At 33.6% G+C, this 20,358-nt stretch overlaps 3 protein-coding genes across 3 annotated transcripts; 2 read left to right on the top strand and 1 right to left on the bottom strand.

The window, feature by feature from the left end:
• Positions 1-583: 583 nt before the first annotated feature.
• LOC101255903 (uncharacterized) lies at positions 584-5,782 on the top strand. The gene is made up of 4 exons (XM_004244409.5): positions 584-866; positions 2,897-3,012; positions 4,315-4,529; positions 5,376-5,782. The coding sequence occupies exons 2-4, from the start codon at positions 2,923-2,925 to the stop codon at positions 5,656-5,658; spliced, it is 588 nt and encodes a 195-aa protein (XP_004244457.1). The 5' UTR covers positions 584-866; positions 2,897-2,922; the 3' UTR covers positions 5,659-5,782.
• A 3,152-nt stretch (positions 5,783-8,934) lies between these two features.
• LOC101255609 (probable CDP-diacylglycerol--inositol 3-phosphatidyltransferase 2) lies at positions 8,935-14,365 on the top strand. The gene is made up of 10 exons (XM_004244408.5): positions 8,935-9,181; positions 10,617-10,701; positions 10,797-10,846; positions 12,838-12,877; positions 13,015-13,059; positions 13,154-13,219; positions 13,347-13,461; positions 13,546-13,602; positions 13,695-13,793; positions 13,887-14,365. The coding sequence occupies exons 1-10, from the start codon at positions 9,121-9,123 to the stop codon at positions 13,938-13,940; spliced, it is 672 nt and encodes a 223-aa protein (XP_004244456.1). The 5' UTR covers positions 8,935-9,120; the 3' UTR covers positions 13,941-14,365.
• Positions 14,366-14,680: 315 nt separating this feature from the next.
• Positions 14,681-20,093, bottom strand: LOC101255314 (chloroplast protein FOR GROWTH AND FERTILITY 2). The gene is made up of 2 exons (XM_004244407.5): positions 19,671-20,093; positions 14,681-15,643 (listed from the first exon to the last, which is right to left on the bottom strand). Exons 1-2 carry the CDS (start codon positions 19,974-19,976, stop codon positions 14,798-14,800), a joined length of 1,152 nt encoding a protein of 383 aa, XP_004244455.1. The 5' UTR covers positions 19,977-20,093; the 3' UTR covers positions 14,681-14,797.
• Positions 20,094-20,358: the final 265 nt, after the last annotated feature.

The following is a 20,358-nucleotide window of genomic DNA, read 5'->3' as shown; positions in this document are numbered from 1 at the left end:
CATATGAATTTTCATCTTGAATTTTTTTTTCATTTTTTTCGTATTTTAATTTCCTCCTCTGTATTTCTTTTCCATAACCTCATTTTTTCAATAAAAGAAAAATAGAAAAAGAAGAAGCTCATAAATACAAGCTACTCGAAATATATGTCTCTTCAATTTTAACACGTTCGACTTATTTGATTTTTTTACGAAGATTAAGAAAGTTAATAAAATAATTAAATCTTGTGAATTAAAATTAAAAATATGTTAAAATGTCATTTGATCTCGTAGTTATAAATATATCATGTGCAAATTGAGATCAAAGAGTTGCTAATAGAAAAAAAAAAGATTCCTTCTTTTCAAACAAATTAAAAATATAGACATAACACATTAATATTTCATTTAACTTGATCTTATTTCGCATTAATTTCATTCAACTTTAATGGCACATACATAGACGTACGTATCCTACGTAACATTCTGCGTGACAATTTGTGTAATGTTTACTAGTTCAATTTTATACAAGCTTAATAGTTTATTTATACCCTCAAAGTTGACGCCTTGACGGATATAAATATAAGAATAAGGTTAAATTAAATGATTCGTTTATGTATTATGTCAAAATAAAAGTAGATCGAGTAAATTAAAAAATTGAAATAATATTACTTTTATTTTAATTGTCAAAAACTATACCCAAAATATCCTTAAAATGGATAAGAATCTTGATACAAATTTGGTAGAAAAATAAAAGGAAAAAAGAATCTTAAATTACTCAGCTCCAGCCAGCGTTGAAAACTTTGATTTTCCTTTAAATACACACAAAAAAAAGATCAACAGATCTGCAGAATTATCATTTTTCTTCTCCACAGAACTAATCTTCCAAAAGGGTATGTGTTTTTTCATTTTTTAATTCATTTAAATGTGTGTAATTTTAGCCCCTTTTCATATCAAGTATCTAAAACGTCTTTTTTGATTATTCTACTTTTGGGTACAATTTTGATGACCCCATCTAGTCAAAGTTTGGTTCTTTTTGTATTAGAGACTGTATAATCTGTTTCTTGTTATGGTTGAAGTGATAATTTGTTTGATTTGGTTGTAAATTGGGATTTTCCTGGTAAATTTTGATGTAAAATGGTATTTTTGGGACTCAAAAGTTATTGTTGTTGTAGGTATTTGCTGAAAGGGTACGTTTGTTTTTCCACTTTTGCAATTCATCAACATTGACTTAAGATGTTCATTGTTTGAACGTGTATAATTTACCCCCTTTTCATTTCAAGAATCTAAACAGTCTTTTTCTAGGTGTTTAGCTTTTTGATAACCCCAATTTTCCAAAGGTTGGTTCTGTTTAGTATTTAACACTGAATAATCTGTTTGTGTTGAATTGATAACTTTTTTTTATTTGTTTGTAAATTGTTTTTTTTTCTGGTAATATTTGATGAAAAATGGTATTTTCGATTCATATAGCCTACCTGAACTTGTTTGAAACTGAGACATAGTTGTTGAAAAGGTATTTTCTTTTTTCCCTTTTGCAATTTATCAACATTCACTTAAGATGTTCCCTGTTTGAATGTGTATAATTTACCCCTTTTTCATTTCAAGAATATAAACAGTCTTTTTCTAGGTGTTTAGCTTTTTGATTACTCTACTTTTGGGTATAATTCAGATAATCCCATCTGGTCAAAGTTTGTTCTTTTTAGTATTAGATACTTTGTAATCTGTTTCTTGTAATAGTTGAAGTGATAACTTGTTTGATTTGGTTGCAATGGGGATTTTTCTCCTAAATTTTGATGAAAAATGGTACTTTTTATTCATAGTCGACCCCGAACTTGTATGCGCGACTAAAATGTAGTAGTAGTTGCTGAAAGGATATGCTTGTCTTTCCACCTTTGTAATTCATCAACATTGACTTAAGATGTATACTTTTACCCCCCTTTTACTTTCAAGAATCTAAACAGTCATTTTGCGGGTGTTTATCTTTTTGATTATTCTACTCTTTGGTACAATTCAGTTAGCCCCATCTTTTCAAAGTTTGATTCTTTTTAGTATTAGACACTTCATAATCTGTTTTTTTCCCTTTGTTTGTTTGTTACAGTTGAAGTGATAGCTTTTTTTTATTTGGTTGTATATTGGGATTTATTTGTGTTAAAATTTGTGAAAAATTTTGATGAAAAAAATGTGTATTTGGATTTACTATGATGATGATATAATATGAGCTTAAAGACATAGTTGTTGTTGTTGTTAGTTGCTGAACACTTTGCAATTAATCAACTTTGACTTAAGATATTCATTGTTTGATATGTAGAACTTCATTTTCTTTCTAAGAATCTAAACAGTCTTTTTCCGGGTGTTTATCCTTTAGAGAGGAACTTATGAAGGAATTAGATTCGGGTAGGAGGTCACTAGGTAGTTGAGTGTTGTCTCGCTTATCCTTCCATACTAGTAGTCATACTATTCTTGTAGTTTCTTGTTTGTTCAACTTCTGTTACTATTTGTTGTTCCTTGTACTTCAGTTATCATATTATTTGTTGTAGTTATTATTCCTCTTTCAGATTGTTTTGTCTTGCCTTGCTTAGTATTTTGCCTTGGTTTCTTCACTCCTGTTATTCTCTTGAGCCTCCCTTAGCCAAGGGTCTATGAGAAACAACCTCTCTACCTTCCAAGGTAGGGGCAAGGTCTATGTACACACTACCCTCTCTAGACCCACTTGTGAGATTACACGGGGTATGTTTTTGTTGTTGTACTCTTGGGTACAATTCAGGTAATCCCATCTTTTCAAAGTTGGTTCTTTTTAGTATTAGACACTTTAGAATCTGTTTCTTGTTACAGTTGAAGTGAAAACTTGTTGATTTGGTTGTATTTGAGATTTTTCTGTTCAATTTTGATGAAAAAATGGATTTTGGATTTTGAAATTATGTAGGTAGTCGCTGAGAGCTTGGAGGTCCAATGGCGATTGGTATGAAGCAGATGTCTATGATAATAGCAACCCTTGGTGTTTTATCCTTTATATTTGGAGTTATAGCTGAAAACAAGAAGGTTAGTTGAATAAATCAAACATGGGAATTCTTGTGAATCCTCTACTTAATCTTTTGTCTGCTATGTTTTATCCTTTGATTGTCTAAATTCTGTACGATATGCTTGCCTAGTTCTTTTGTGTGTGTGTGTGTGTGTGTTTTCTCCTCCTTTTTCTTAATGGACTTCACGGCATTGGGTCCACATCTTAATTTATATATGTACATACTTTAAAAATTCTCCAAACGTTTTATATCCATGTATATAGTTCGAGCCTGAGACTACCTGGCAAAGAACGACATAGGCCTGGTTGTGAGATAGTGTTGAATAGTACTACCAAAAATCTCTATTATCCATGTATTGAAGTGATTAGATCGCTTGAATTGCGACCTGATCTACTCTATTATGCTGTCCACATGTTGGATGAAGCATTGATCATGATTCTTCTTAGTTATCCTAAGTAGATATTTAATAGAGGAGTGGTAGTTGGTGTTAAATACAACATCAGACTTTTTCTTTGGTGTACATCAGCATAGAGAAACAAAACTTGTTGGTGATTAAAATTTCTGTTTTTATGGTTGTCGGCTTCAAAGTCTTGACCTTACTCTAACCATGTGATGCCTTGTATATAAAATCAGAGATAAACATTATAACATGGAAGGGTTTATGCTGATTCTTCATGGCTTAAACTACTTTTATTCACACGATGACAAGATAAATGATTGCTACTTTAGTGGTTGTGGCTAGTCTACCTGTTAGGACTTGGGAGAGCTAGGTGTGAAACATGGTTTTCTCAAACGTCTTGTGTCCAAGTATTCCTGTAGTGCTTTATAATCTTATCAAGAAAAACACAGAACAATTTCTTGATTTTCTCCTTCCATATTTTTGGTGTGTGTTTTGTCTGCATGATTTCTCCACTACCGTGCTTCCTTTCCATACTTGTTTTTGATATGTGTTCCTTGAGCCGAGGGTCTATCAGAAACCACCTCTCTACCTTCACAAGATATGGGTAAGGCTGCATGCACACCACCCTCCGCATACCCCGCTTGTGGGATTACACTGGGTATGTTGTTGTATTATATTTGTATTTTGTGGTGTGTCTGTTCCCACGTAATATAACACTTTTAATGTGTTTTTATATTGTGAAAATTGAAAATTTTACTGTGTCGAACAAGAAGATGTTATTCCTTCTTAATTTCCTGTCAGAAAAGTAAGGATCTTTGAGCATCATCAATGAGTACATGTGCAAACCATCAGTCAAATACGTTGTAGGTTTTGTTACTTTCTCCTCCCTTATTTAGGACTTTTTGGATATTTTTATTGCAGCCTGCAGCTGGGACTGCAATATCAGGAAAAGGCGTTGTTATTTGTAAATACAAGTCTGATCCTACTGTTGCCTTGGGCTATTTGTCTTTTGTTTTTCTTGCTGCATCTTCTGTGGCCGGTTTTCTGTCTTTGTTTTATCCGTATCAAGGAAAGTCAGTTCCACAGGCTGCTTTGCTGAGAAACACTAGTTTCCTCGTGTTCTTAAATATTGCATTGTAAGTACTCCTCAACTTGTTTTTTCTTTTTCGTTGTGTTTTATGCGCAATCTCTTCATTTACCTTCTTACTAATCCTAGTTCACTATCCTTATGTGTCTTACCATTGGCTCTTTTTATCTTGAAGTCGGTAAACACATCATTGTAGGTCACATACTTCTTGTTCCTTTGACCGTCATAATCTACAAATAATAGCACTAATATCATTTAGGAATTGCAGCTCTTGGATGTATAGATATATCGGATGAAGTGATGAATTTTTGAAAAAAATCGGATACCAACTTAATCAAAATGCAGAATGGGCTCTTTAATATCCTTTAAGTAGGATTATTCGAACTGCATATAATATATTTAACCCCCTGCTGAAAATAAGGTTCATTATGAGATACTTAACCCTTGATGACTCGATGGTAATAGTTCAGGTAGGAAAAGGGAAGGGAACAACTGATAATTGAGGTGTGTTTTAATATATAGAGATGATGGTACAGGTAGGAAAAAGGAAAACAACTGATAGTTGGAGTGTGAAACTCGTGAAAAAGCGGTAGTTCAGGTGTCATTCAAGTAGGAAAAGGGAACAACTCATAGTTGAGGACTTGAGGTGCGTTTTTAATACATAGATGGTAATAGTGCAGGAAGAGAAAAAACAGTAGGTTAGGTGCGTTTTTTACCATTAACCCTTGAACTTATATGTGGACTACTTCGGAAATTGATGTATCACCATCAACTATGTGATTGAGTTCACCGCGTCTCTTGATGGATAGGAATCTTGTCATTATTTCATATACTACTGTACTATTTTTCTGAACGTTAGTATTCTTTTTGGTGATTTTCTGCTGTTAATTCAAAGGGGCACAACTGGTTTAGCAGCAACATTGTTGTTGTGGCCTACAATCACCGAGCAACTTCATATCACACGCAACATTCATCACAACTTGCAGACCGATTGCCCAACTGCCAAGACCGGTCTTCTAGGTGGAGGTGCCTTCTTGTCTCTTGATTCCGCGCTCTTCTGGTTGGTGGCTTTGATGTTGGCTGATAACGCTCGTGAGGATTATTTCCAAGAAACGGATATCAAGGGCGAGCCGAAAGCAAGTTATGCAGATGATGAAATTATCAAGACCAGTGCTTAAGCCTTTCTACTCTCTCTTTGTTATATGTGTTGTTGCAAAATGAACTTTCAGCACAAACTGTAAAAAAAAAAACATGTTTTCCTGCCTTTCTAAGTATAATAAAATATATGGATTGTTTTCCGTAGCCTCTTACAGAAATACAGGATAACCCTCCGGTCCTTCTTTGGACCCTATACGGTGGGAGTTATGGATTGTTTTCCGTAGCCTCTTACAGAAATACAGGATAACCCTCCGGTCCTTCTTTAGACCCTATACAGTGGGAGTTTAATGCATTGTGTTGTCATGTAATGTCTTTTTTTTAAAAAAAATAATTATTTTCCACAGCCTTTTACAGAAACGCAGGATAACCCTCTGGGCCTTCTTCGGACCCTACGAGTTTACTGCATTGGGTTGTCATATAATATTTTTTTTTAAAAAGGATTATTTTTCCGCAGTCTCTTACAGAAATGCAAGATAACCCTCCGATCCTTCTTGGGACCCCACACAATGGTAGTTAAGTGCATTGGATTGTCATATAATATTCTTTTAAAGAGAATGAATTGTTTTTCCGTGACCTCTTACAAAAATGCAGGATAACCCTCCGATCCTTCTTGGGACCCCACACAATGATAGTTTAGTGCATTGATTTGTCATATAATATTTTATTTTTAAAAAATTGCATTCATCTATTGTGGATGAATAAATTAAATAATTTTATTCTTGCATCATTTTTTACATATATTTATATTAAAGGTATATATATAGTATATAAATGCCTCTATACAAGCCTTTACAACCTGTTAAAGGCGTAGATTCGTATACATAATTTAATTGCCTCTTCTTTTTTTTAATCTAAAAAAGATTAAAAAGAGTTCCATATTCCCCATTATTATTACCTTTAATTTATTTTGTTTCTAGAAAGACATATACAATTTGTTAAAATATATAAACAAATAAATAAAAATAGTCAATAATATTCTAGTTTTTTTAAATAAATAAATCTGATATTCGCCAACAATTTATTATATGTAAGATGAACTCACATATATTTATCACCTTTCACTGACAAAAAATATCAAGTAATTCTATCTATTCAAACTATGACGGATCATAATTCATTTGAGATATAATAAAGCCCTAAACTTTATTTTATGAAAGTTCAAATATATCAATAGTAATGTTGCATAACTTTGTTGAAAAGAAAATTCGATTCGATGTAGATTGATTATTTAATATTTGCTTTCTTCTTGGAGTCCATTAGTTTGTATATAATAATAATAATAATAATAAATAATAATAATAATAACAAAAACAGCTTTATTCCAAAGTTAAATTAAAAGTTTATAAGGTGCTATGCTATACCTTAGAAAAAGCTGAAGTTACCTAGAAAGAAAATGCTATAAAAAATATTCACTAGGATGATTATATTAAATTAATAAATACATAATCTATATTTGAAATATATAATTATCTCTTAATCATAATTAGTTAATGTATTTCTCATAATAAGCCATATTTTGATACAAGATGTTAGTATTAGTTCTTAGATATTCAAATATCAATCATTAAGTCTTTTTCTTTTTAATATTTAAAACTTAACTATTAAGTGTATTTATTTTTTTTAGATTATAATCATTTGATGAGTCTAAATAAATCTGAATGATTAAAATCTATAAAAAGAAAAAAGTCGAATATCATTAAGATATTTATTTTAGAATTTCTACAAAGAGAACCGCTGTTTCATCTGCTTTCACTCACCACTCATAACTATCAACTCAATCAAAACTACGACCACCATCAATCACCACCACTTGTCATCTACAACCATCATTCTCAACCTAACCTCAACCACACCACTATCGTCAATCGTCAATCAATCTCCATCATTATTGCATTCATTAATTATTATCGATAATCACGGCCACTAGTCAACATTATATATCAATAACGTCATTATCTTGTCCATCAATATCATCCTACTACTTGTTATCAGCCTTCATTATCAATAACTGCAATTGCTTATTACTGTCAGTCACTTTAGCTATAATCTTCATCAACAGTCAACATCATCCCAAATAAATGTCTTAATCTTAATAAAAACAAATGAGGTCTAAATATTTAATTTGAATCATCTTTCGTATGTTGAGATTCAGTATTTGAAAATCAAATATAATAAAAACTTACTCATAAAAAGTATTCACATCAAACTATATTAATTTAATATTACTTAATTACATCCAAGCAATAAATATATTTAAAAAATTTTGTATCATACATTTGATGTAGCTTTTTTGTGAATTGAAGTATTTATGATTGTAAATTCACTTAAAAGGGGACATCAGAATTATCAATTACATAGTATTATATACTTCATTGGAATTATTTATTATAATAAATTAATTTAATGTAATATAAATATCAAATTTAAAATAATCCATTAAAAAATTCAATGTCATAACATAAATAACATAAAGAAACTACGAGGTTAATAAAAATAATATTCGAAAAAAGAAATTTGATATTTACAAAAAAACAATTAAAAATTTAAATCGAACCATAGAGACACAATAAAAAAAACTAAAATTATTGAAAAGTCAATGCCATCGCATAAATAAATAAAGAGATTAATAAAAAAATCAGAAAAAAGACATTTTATATTTTATTTCTTAAAAAAACAATTTAAAATTCAAATTGAATCAGATCAGATTCAAAAGGCTGAGGATTGGATGTTTAATATTTGTGCATCCTAAATTATACAAGTCACTTTGATTAAATTAAAGTATAAAATAAAACTCAAATAGAAATAAACTTACAAAAATATTAAATTCAAATGGTGGAGGATTATATATTTATTAATTTGTGCATCCTAATTCATTAATTCATTTCTATTTAATATAAAATAAAATAAACTTTAAAAGTTTTAAAAAATTATAATCTAAAATATATTTATATAAATTAAAAATGAAATATTTATATATTGGGATGAAAGTAATACAAATATCAATAATAGTTATTGTCGAATACCAAAAATTCTTTTATTCTTAAATAGAGGTCTACTATTATAGTCATATTTCACCCGCAAATAGATAAATCATAAAGAAAATTGATTAAAAATAAATAGGAAATTCACATCATTACAACAAATAACAATACTATATTTTGTGTGATTCCATAAATAAAATTTGAAGAAAATTAGATATACATAAATCGTAGATTTGCGATGTTACGTAACAACAAAAATTCAATATTACTAATGTATATTCATATAATAAAATATAACACAATATAATAACATACATTATGAAATAACACGTTAAAAACATCAAAAACAAAGTGTTTAGAAAAGTATTTTAAAAAGAGAAAAGAATATTTCGCTGGTATTTTTCTATAAGTTTTATTTTTAGTTTTTGCGTAGATCGGAAGGGCATCATTTTCAATCCAATTCCCGCCGATCAGAGTTCCGGTGAGAACAATCGTTCGAAGATGGCCGGGAAATCCAGACCTAAGCCATTGAATGTTTACCTTTATATTCCGAATATCATCGGTGAGTTCTCTTTTGAAATTTCTGTTTGAATACTCTCACTGATATTCGCCTTTCAGCTCGGAAGTATTATATCCGTCGATTTTATCATTCTGTGAAATTTTGATGTATTGGAGAACGGAAATGATGAACTGAAAAGCAGAACGGAGTTGTGTGTTTTGTTTGTCGAAAGCAATGTTGCGTCATTTTGGCTCTTTATCTCTGAAATTTCTGCTGTTTTGATTTTTTTCTTTTCTAATAGGAGACAATATTTGTCTTATTTTGATATTGTTAGCAATAATTTTTTGATGTTTCATATTGTTGATGTAGATTTTGTTAGAATCCTTTTTCTGGCAATCATGATTCATGTCTATTTTTTTTCAAAAGAGATCGTTGATATTCGGAATAATATAACTAGGGAAAGTTGTTTGGTGATGCTAGGTGTAGTGTTTCTCGTGGAACACTATTGGATTTGTTGGAGCTATTTTTTTTAACAAATTGGATGTTATGTTAGGGTTTCCATGTTATTTGTTATGGCCTATTTGCTGCTGTATTTGCCTTTTCAACTGCTTTATTATTTGTTATTTGAGACGAGGGTCTTTCGGAAACAACCTCTCTATGTTCACAAGGTAGCTTCACGAGGCAGTGGTAAAGTGTGCATACACTCTAACCTCCTAGATCTCACTTGTGGGAATACATTAGATATGTTGTTTTTGTTGTTGTTGTTGTGTATATAAGTAATGGAAATGAAGTTTGCTTTGTTAAATTAAGCACTTTCCTAGTTCTCTTCCATTTTGTGTTTGATTTTCCTTTTCTTACATCTCAATTTCCTCTAATTTTAATTCTCATTTGTTCACATAAAAGATACTTTTCTGCACTGGAAGTTCTTGTGCTCTACTGAAATTCGGAAATAAGTATTCTTTTTCATGATGCTCTTGTGGTGGTCTTATTAACGAAGTAAAACCAAGAAACAAGCTCTACCTTATGTAGTTATGTATTTCTTTTTTTTTTTTTGAGAATGAAAAAGAAAAAAATAAAATCCTTGTCGATTTTTATCAATATCAAACTTCACTTTCCATGTGGATGCCAAGCATTTAACTTCCACTATTTCTTGTTTGGGGATTTTTCACTTTTCCTATAACCTTCTCGCACTATGTTGTTTGCGCCTTTTCTTATGAAATTCTTGCTTAATTTGGCCATAAATGAATTGCTATATTTGTCTGTTTTACTTTCAACTGGTCCAGTCTGTATATATTTCTCTTCCTCTTATATTTGTAGATGTTTTGATAGTTTATTCGTGTATCTTTGTTATATATATTCAATATTTGTATATTTTGGTTTGAGATTACTGTCAACTTTAGTAGAACTGAAAATGCCACTTAAGTAACTCTTCAGATGTTAAAGTGGGTATAAAGATATGTTGTGCTGAATTAATTGTTACATATGTTGTTGGGTGCAGGATACCTGAGAATTTTGATGAATTGTGTTGCATTTGCTGTGTGCTTCGTGGACAAAAAGCTATTTTCGCTTCTGTATTTTGTCAGGTGAATTCCCTTGATTTATGATTTTTTTTTTGGGGGCGGGGGCGAGGGGGGTGTATGGAAGTGGGGTTATTGTTTAATGGAGTTCTTTTTTCCAGTTTCGTTTGTGATGCTTTGGATGGCTGGTTTGCTCGTAAATTCAATCAAGGTAAGAGGTTTCCTTGTTTTATGTTTGATCAATACTATTTCTTCTAGGTTAGTGATAGTCTCTGTCCTTGATTTGCTTGGTTTATAGTTTATTATTATTGTAAATGACAGAAGTTGAAATGCCAAAGTGACTAGGTCCAATTATTGTCTCAATTCTGACAAGGTGTTGCAAATTTTTGGAGTAAAACTTATATATTCAGAAACTCCATAATGAGTACTACGAAATACATTTATATAGAGATTTAGGGAATAGTAGGAGTGTAGCTAAAAGAAACGTAGATCTTGATTGAGCAAGAGTAGGACTGTAGCCAAGTCCCGAACTGAGTTTGTTGCTACAATACTAGGGGCTTGGCTTAGTAAAGGTGGTGCAGTCTAGCATACTAAGCTACTAGAAAACTGAACTGCTACACGTGACTGAGTCATAACTCTGAGCTGAAGATGACGAAGATCTTATGAGTACAATTGTAGCTAAAAGCCTAAAACTTGTGCCGTTTGACTTCTATTCTCAGCATGCATTTATTGACCAGCATGACCAGGGAAAAACATGGTGTCTGATGAGTCCTGAAGATTTGATGAAATGAGACTGTGAGGATTCTGCATTGATCTTGTACACCAGTGGTTCAAAGGGGGAAACAAAAGGAAAAGAAATATTAGCTCAGGTACAAAATGTTAGCAGATGCGGGGAATACAATTCAGCTGAACAATTTCTGCAGTGTCTAGTAATTTTTTATGTCCATGATCACACTTGTTTCCCCCTAAGTTCTTGTGAGAGGAATTTGACAGATATGGTATGAGTCTCATCCTGTAGATGGGACCAAAACTGATAATTCATAAAAGGTGTACTGGAGTTCCTACTATGCATACACGACTAATATAAGGTTATGAAGCAAGTGCAACTTTTACTTCAGCAGCAAAGCTCTTGCGTCTTGTGATGTGTGGCTCCTCTACTCCTCCTTTGCCCATCACACAGCAATTGGAACAATTACTGGGCATCAGTTAGTACAATGTTGTGGCCTGACTGAGTTCGATGGCATATGCAATCCCATTGGACGGAAACACACAGGAGGTGCTGCTGGCAAGCGCTTTTCATCTGTACAGGCTAATATATTCTTGAATAATGAGAGTGGTAGTGGCAAAACCAGAGTTAGGGAGCTTTGCATTAAGGGTCCTTCGTCGTTCAGAAATATTGGAAGCTACCTGAGCTAACTTGGCAATCATTTGCCAATGATAGGTTTTTCAAGACTGGAGGTGCTATTAGAGTGGATGAAAATGGATATCCCATGATTTTGGGATGAACAGATACTGATACTATCAAGTCAGTGGATACAAGTTTAGTATTGGAATTCGAAGTAGTTCCGTTGGAGCATCCATTTTGGTGTTAAGATTACCTGGCAAAGACCATGGTGAAGTGGTGTTGACATTTGAAGTAGTTCCCTTTACATTTTCTGTTAACATATTCTTAGTGTAACCAAACACAGTATAGAAGTATGGTATTACTGGACAGTTGCAATATGCATTAAGGAACTTCCATCTACTCCACTCCTGCCCTTCTCCTTTTCAATTTAGACTTGCACCCCTATTTAAAAGGTAAGTATTTGTATACCTTTCTCGGCTTTTGGCTAAGATAAGTGTAGTATGTGTTCTTATCAGTTCAATATTAGCTCAATTTTTAAGAAAGAGGGGGGGGGGGGGGGGTAGTCTGTTAAGGTAGCTTGCTAACTGAGCTTTTGCTCGTTGTGCTGCTCTACAGAACTGACCTGGTGCACGCCACTAAGTCTTTCTAGAGTTTAAGTCATCGGTTACTGATGACATGTGATCGAAAATTTCATACAGGTTAATTACTTCATTAAAAAAACAAAGGTTATAGATGATAATAGTGTCTATCATCTGTGAGTTTGAATTCTTGTTGTCTGGCTTTGATAAAACTATATCTGAATTTCATATGTAAGACCCGTCATATATTTGATTGTCAATTTTCCTCTCTGGATTCAGCTTCAACATTTGGGGCTGTTTTGGACATGGTGACAGATAGGTAGTGCCACATTTCTAACCCTCAACTTTAATCCCTGCCCCAAAACCCTTGTGGTTGAACATTTAATGCACAGCCCTTGCTTTCATATTAGGACTCAAATTTGCTTTTTTGTTTATGTGGGCCGTATTATTTTTCAGGGTTAGCACTGCCTGCCTGCTGGTTATTCTTTCACAGGTTTATAGGTATCTTCATCAACTCCTGTCTGCGTAAGCTTTTGCGCTGTTAAAGTTCTGGCATATTTAAGATTTATTTCCTCCTGTGTCTTCTTGCTTTCAGGCCTGGTTTAGTTTTCTTGTCGTTGCTTGCGCTTGATATTTCCAGCCATTGGTTGCAAATGTATAGGTAATGAACACTCCAATGGCACATATCATTTAGTCAAAGATTGATTTTGATTTGTGTTTTCTGTTGTAATGTGTTTAGACTTCTGATTATCATGTGTTCAACTGAGCTTTCTGGAATATTATTGCAGTACCTTTTTAGTAGGAAAGACAAGTCACAAAGATGTTAAAGACAGCAGCAGCTGGCTATTCAGGCTTTATTATGGAAATAGGATGTTCATGGGCTACTGCTGCGTGTCATGTGAGGTAATTATCTCTATCAATTCTGGAAAGCTGAGAAATTCTTCATGTGCACGCAATTGTTATCTGATTTTAGTTCTTATATACCAGGTTCTTTATATTACATTGTTCCTTCTTGCAAGGAAAGAGACTGAAAGTCTTATCGATGTAAGACCTCAGCTATTATGATTTTCATATCTTTCTATTTTTATTGGCTGTGTTAAAAAAGCTTATTGACAGTTTCTGCATTTCATATTTAGGTTCTTGTAAATACTGCAACGGCAAGTTGGATTTATCTAGTCTTACTTGCTCTTCTTCTGTTCGGATGGGCAATCAAGCAATTTGTTAATGTTATACAGGTAGATAACAGTAACCTATGCTAGTTTTTGATAGCCCATGTAGTATCATATTTGCCTTGTGTTCTCAATATGACAAATTATCTTCTGGTTCAGATGAAAACCGCGGCTGATGCTTGTGTGCTGTATGACATGAACAAAAAACAGTAGCACTGACATAGACGTAAAACAAGAGGGACAGTGCATTTTGGTTTTCTGTATACCGAGTTATAGTCACACATTCAATTGTCCTTCCAGGTAGAAGCTTCTCTGGTGATGACTTGAATTGGGAAGTTCTTTGATGCATCCATTCTGTAGGAAATGATCTGAGATTTTCAACTAACAACTGCTTATGGCCTAAGACCGTAATCATGTATGTCATTTCTCCCTCGTCGTTGTTCCTAAAGTTGGATATGATTCTAATGGTGCCTTTGTTGTCGATTTCTCTCGTTTTTTGGTTTGTTAAGTTGGAATGTACATACTCTTTGGCTTATCATAGTGATTTCAATTTACGAATAGCCATTAGATTTTGTTCCCTCTTGGTTCAGTAACTTTGGTTTCGATGATCAATATTTAATATTTTGTACTAGTTTTTATATTGTTGTCTCCAATTTTAAATCAGTCTTGTGTTGAAAAGGGGAAAAAATGTTGAAATGAATTTCGAATTCATTGGGCAATACAACTGACCATTAGTCACCATTTACAATCGTCATCACCATCTACTACTATTACAACACCAATCATTATCGATAATCATCACCATTAGTCATGACCGTATATTTTAGTCAAATTACAAAAACATCCTTGATTGGGAGACCAGGGCAAAAGACTCTCATTTACACTCTTCGTCAAAATAGGACAAACAAATTGAGAAGCGGAGAAACATGAGTTAGAAAAGAAGAGAATGAAGATTTTAAACAAATGAACAACTATTAATAATGCTACAATATGAATCTTCAATCAAAAAATACAATCTCACAAAAAATAAATACATTGCCTAATATTGAAGAAAAATTAATGAAACGCGATTAGTATAGGCTAAAACCAAAAAATTGGCTGATGATTATAGCAAGGCCTAAACCAATTGCAATAAGGGAAGAAGCCCAAGTGAGTTTTTCAGTAATTCTAGGAACTCTATCTTTCAGTGCCTGACTACATGAGCCTATAAACACAGTATAGCTACCCATTGCCATAACTGTTCCAACCAAGAACATACCCAAGAAGGCAGCACCAGCCAACCGCGAAGGCAAAGCAAGAGCTGGAAGGATTATGAGCAACGCGTCAGGTTGTAGCCCGTGGACAATGCCAGTTGCAAAGGTTGCGAACCCCACTTTCTTCTTCTTCTTCCCGATAACTGGAGTGTTAATGTCTTCGTAGACACTAACATCACTATCACCATTTTCCAGGGGAACAAACTGGGAATTAACTTCAGATGCTTCTTTAATTCCCATGGCTCCGATAACAAGAAGGGTGAAGCCTACTACTCTTGTTCCCCATGTACGAATAACTTCAATGTGGAGTCTGTCCTTTAAGAGCAGAAACAACAGGCCAAAAATCAACTGCCCAGCATCATGACCACAACCCCAGAGGGCTCCCACTGCCGCACTCTCCATCCTTGTGCGGCCTATTGACAAAGGAGCCAAAGCAGCAAGATGGTCAGGACCCGATAGGGTGTGTAGGCAACCAGCAAAGAAACCAGTCCATGCACTGCTTAGTAATTCATTACGAACAAATCGACTTGTCAGTGCTGCTGCAGCCGGCCCACCAGCCTTAGCTGCCGCTTGGAAACTAGCAAAAGCTGGTGAAACAATGACCGGATGGATGAGCATAACAAACACGGCCGACAGAAGAACTATGGTACTTGCAGAAAGGGCCTGAATGAAATCATATAAAACAAAAAACATGCTGAGGAAAAAAGCAAGTTTGTTATAGAAGTAAAATGCAATGCATGGACCATCAGTGACCTTTTATATTCAGTTACCTCGTCCTATGAAGTTCAATGTATGCTATGCAGCTGAATAAGTTATAAAGTAAAATGGTATCATTGAAAAACTATATACTGAACATTTTTATTTTACACGGCAGCAAGGTGAACCTTTCTGTAAACCCGGGTTCAACTTCCTAGTGTTTTATCCAACAGGTTTGACAAATGTGTGTGCTGATTATGCTAAAAAGCTCTCCACTACTGGCATCATTTTGACGTTGGTATTGCACTTCCATAGTGTTGTTTAACAGTTTCTAACTTTCAACAACAGCATACCCAGTGTAATCCCATAAGTAGGGTTTGGGATGGTGATGTGTTTGCAGCCTTACCCCTCCTACATAGTGAGGGTAGAGAGGTTGTTTCTAATAGACCCTCGGCTCAAGTGAAGCATATTGAAAATAATAAATAAAAAGGTATGTTTCTATTTGAACAGACGGTGTTGAATATAAACTAGTTCCATATAGAGATGAATAACCACTTGTAAATCAATAAGCATTTCTCACAAAAGGCTCATAAGATAAGAAGACCATACAAATAAAGATGACCATAGAATAAAGATAAGAAGACCATGCAATAAGTTGACCCCACCTTCGTCCTTTTGTATAAGTAACAAGTTCAATCCTTAAGGCTGCGATATTTAACATTATTTTTGTTCTCTGCTTTCATTATTGAAAAATAGTCACAAAGTTGAAAACTGTGCTACATATCCATTTCCACATATCATTATCGATCATAAAATAAAATATATCCATTTCCAGAGACCATCAAAATGACATTCTTCTATCAAAAAAACCTTCACACTTTTGTGACAACTTGAGGGTCTAGTAACTTAATCCATGGAGAGAACATATTTCCAAGTATTTATTTCAAAACTTATTGAGGTAAAGTTGCAGAAAATGCTCCGTGGTGACTTTTGATTTTGTATTTCTACTTTTTTTGCTATTTGTTTTTCAAATAATTTGTTTGGTTTTATTTGAACAGTGGTAAAGATTGAGTTATATTACCTTTCTCAATGCTACGACTTTGGAAAGACTGTGTTTTACTGTTTCAGAAAGCAGATAAAAAATTCATAGATTAAATGTAAATGGCAAATAAAGTAGAGGAATAGTTGGGTAAAATTTTCATTGAATGCTAGTTGATGTACCTTTACAGTACTTTCAAAATTGAATCTGGCAAAAGGATATAAGCCAAATCATTCCTAATATCAAATGCTTCATGAGATCAATACATGGAAAGTTAAAAAAAAAAAAAGAACGCCCCCAAGGCCTAGCTTGAATGACAAAAGGCGGAGGATTTGTGACTTAGATCACAAGTTCAAGCCCCACACCATGCAAAGCGAAGCCCAGTATTTAAGTAGAGGAGGGTAGAGGAGCAGATCCATTATCCACCAAGTTTAGAAGGCTGTGATTGGTCCAAAGGGCCGGTCACAGGCATATTTCTTGGTTATCAGAAAAAAAAAGTTACCATTTGGTACTGATGCGAGAACTTCATCAAGTTTAAGAATGTAACAACTCATTTGACAGCATACATCATTGTAATGACTGCACTTCATGCTTTTCAAGTACCCAAATGATCTGTCCCCATATACCAGGCAACAAAGCACCTCAAGCAAATAGTAGAACCTATAGCTGTTAATCAGCATTTTGAATTCTACCCAAGTCAACAGTATGACATAGCAATCATGTTCTAAGAAACTATCACTTTGTTTTATTGTCTCAAGTATTCCGATCCAATTAACAAGCACAGATTTGGCACAACAACCACAGATAAAACCAAATTAGTGAAAATGGATGCTTAAACACTATAATGTAACTCTCCTGTCCAACACAAGAAGATGCAAACTAAGGGCCCTGGAAACCAGAATGCATTAACAAAATTAGGTAATGAATGTGTTCCGTTGGCACTGAGTGAGAGCTAATCCCTTTTAAAGTTGGTAACTTGGTATATCCAAATTGTGTAACTGTGTGAGGTCCAGCAAAAAAATGACCAGCTAAGATGTTTTTTTCTGGATCCAGAAACCACTGAGCTAAACGCAATATCTACCAGAAAGCTCTTCAAGTACTTCATAAGATTTTAATGAAGATGAAATATCCAACCAACTTGAAGGCATGAATACTACATTTACAAATGTTTCATCACTATAAAGATTTTATTATCTCTTCTGCCATCATTCCTAATACCAGCTTAACTGCAAACTTAGTTTTCTTCCTAAGATTTAAAGATGCTGAGACATATTCTCCACCAAGAAGAAATGGAAGTCTACGAATGGCTAGAAAATGGATTGCACCTTAGCTGTGATCATAGTTATCTTCCTGAGATAGATTCAAAGATGCTGAGACATATCCTCCGCAAAAAAGAAATGGAAGTCCACGAATGGCTAGCAAACGGATTGCAGCTTAGCTGTGATCATAGTTATCTTACAGAGATATTTTACCTCATTGCAAGATGCTTGGGTATATCCTTTCAAAACTGAGGCAATACCATGAATGGGCTTGCACATAAGTTGCAGCTTAACTGTAATCTTATTGTTCCTCTGATTTTATTTCAAGATGCTAAATCTCAAATTCATTTATTGCTATGGTAAAATAAAGATGAGAGTTATGTCAAGTTGGAATCCCAAATTCTTAATCAACACTATCAGACCATGAGACGGCCACATGACGACTTCTTGATACAGCGCTTTTGACAAAACTGTGGGTCATATAAACCCAAATCAAAGGGTTGGTTCACTTTCTAATTTAAAATCTTTAATGAACCAAAGGAGTCCGGTCACTTTCTACTTCAAACTTAATAAACCACTGCTAATCAGAAATCACACCAACTGCTTGTACTTCTAGGTTTCACAAATAGAAGTTGTCTTATAGAACCAGAGTTGAATATGGCAATAGATGCAATTATTTGAACTAAAGCATCAATATATATTAAACTTTTGAGATGGATAAATTTGAGTCTTCTACAAAGTTTAAATGAAATTGTTTCAGCTTAGTTAGGCCATTTTGTCGTATTCTTTGGTTCCATATGGCCCTTTCTGTTTTAATCCAGCAAAAATAGGATAACCTTAAACGGAACCAGTAGGCACAACTAATACTAATATGTAGCTATGTCTCCACATGCTGGGAAACCACCATTGATGGTTTAGTTGGATATAATAGTTACAAGACCAGCCAAACTGAACAGCAAACACCCATAATGTGAGACTTCTAATCATTTGGTCTACATGCGCTATAACTCTTCACTTGAAAATGATCTAGAAAACATCATTAAAAAACAAAAAATGACACTAAATTAAGCTTTATCCTAGTTAACTTCTTCAAATGCAGTGGAATATTAAAAAACCGGATAACGGGTCCCACCAACATGGATTCCAAGTTACTCTGTCCACCACGACAATGAACGGATGAAAAGAACCACCTAGTGTTTTTTTGTCTCCATTGAGATTTGAAACTGATACCTCACTGGTGCTGCACTAGAACAATTATGTGGATATCCACATGAATTAATTGAGCATGGATGCAAAGATTTATACTTGGTCCATCCCGTTTTGTTTCGACATTTTTTGCTTATGGCAATGTATATCAATCAATGATCCAGTATGGAGTTTTATGGACTTTAGAGGTCTAGTAAATTCAATTTTCTGAATTAAATTATAGAAATTATAGTTTGCAGTTTCTAGCACCAAAATCATCAGCAACAAAGTACCAGTCTATAGGGTATGGGGAAGGTAGAGGGTACGCATACCTTACACCTACACCTAGCTCAGAGGTAGAGACGCCATTTTCATACACGCTCAAGCAAAAAAAGAGTCTAACTTTAACAAAAGAAAAAAAAAACAATTTTTATCTATACCAAAACAAAAATCTGAATCTAGTAAAAAATGAACAGTTCAATTTTAGAAAGACAAAAGGATTATCCATTACCTTGTTTTGCTGAGATATCCTTTCACCAATCAGCTTGAGAAAATGGGTCTTCGACCCGGATCCATATGCAGAACCCGGAAATACAAATGGGTTTTCCTCATACCCATTCTGGGTTCCGGAAAATGATGAAGAAGAATCATGGGAGCACTTGATGGATAACGAGTTGACTCGACGCGACTCAAGACGTAACAGTGAAGGGAGCTTAAAATCTACATGACGAATTCTAGTGGGAAGAAGAGGATGAGAACGATTTTGGTGATGGAGTTTAGAGGGACATTGGGTTGTTGAATATATGAGTTTCTCCATAACAATGGCGGCTTTGAACTACACAATTTTGGCCAATTTTACTCTGTATTATCTTCTCCCTTTCTTCTTTTACAGAAATTTGCAGGAAAGAGAAAGGAAGTTAGGTTGTTTGAGTTTGGTATGAAAGTGGATAAATAGCAATTTTTAAATTCATATTTTTTCTATTGTACAAATTATTAGTTTCGTTTTTAAATTATTGATATTTTTTATTTAAATATCTAATTTATATACCGTTCCGACATATAACAAGTATGTCAAACTCTTATATGAGCATTAAGACTCTTAATAAAAAATACATGATTAGAATTAAGTATGTATGTTATTCATGAGGCAAGATTAATGTTTTTAAATTCAGTTAGTCAAGTAAATAAATATATTCGTC

Source organism: Solanum lycopersicum, chromosome 8 (genome assembly GCF_036512215.1).
Source record: "Solanum lycopersicum chromosome 8, SLM_r2.1".
Lineage (NCBI taxonomy): Eukaryota > Viridiplantae > Streptophyta > Magnoliopsida > Solanales > Solanaceae > Solanum > Solanum lycopersicum.
The sequence above is the reverse complement of the archived record's forward strand: the minus strand, read 5'-3'. Positions and strand labels throughout refer to the sequence as shown.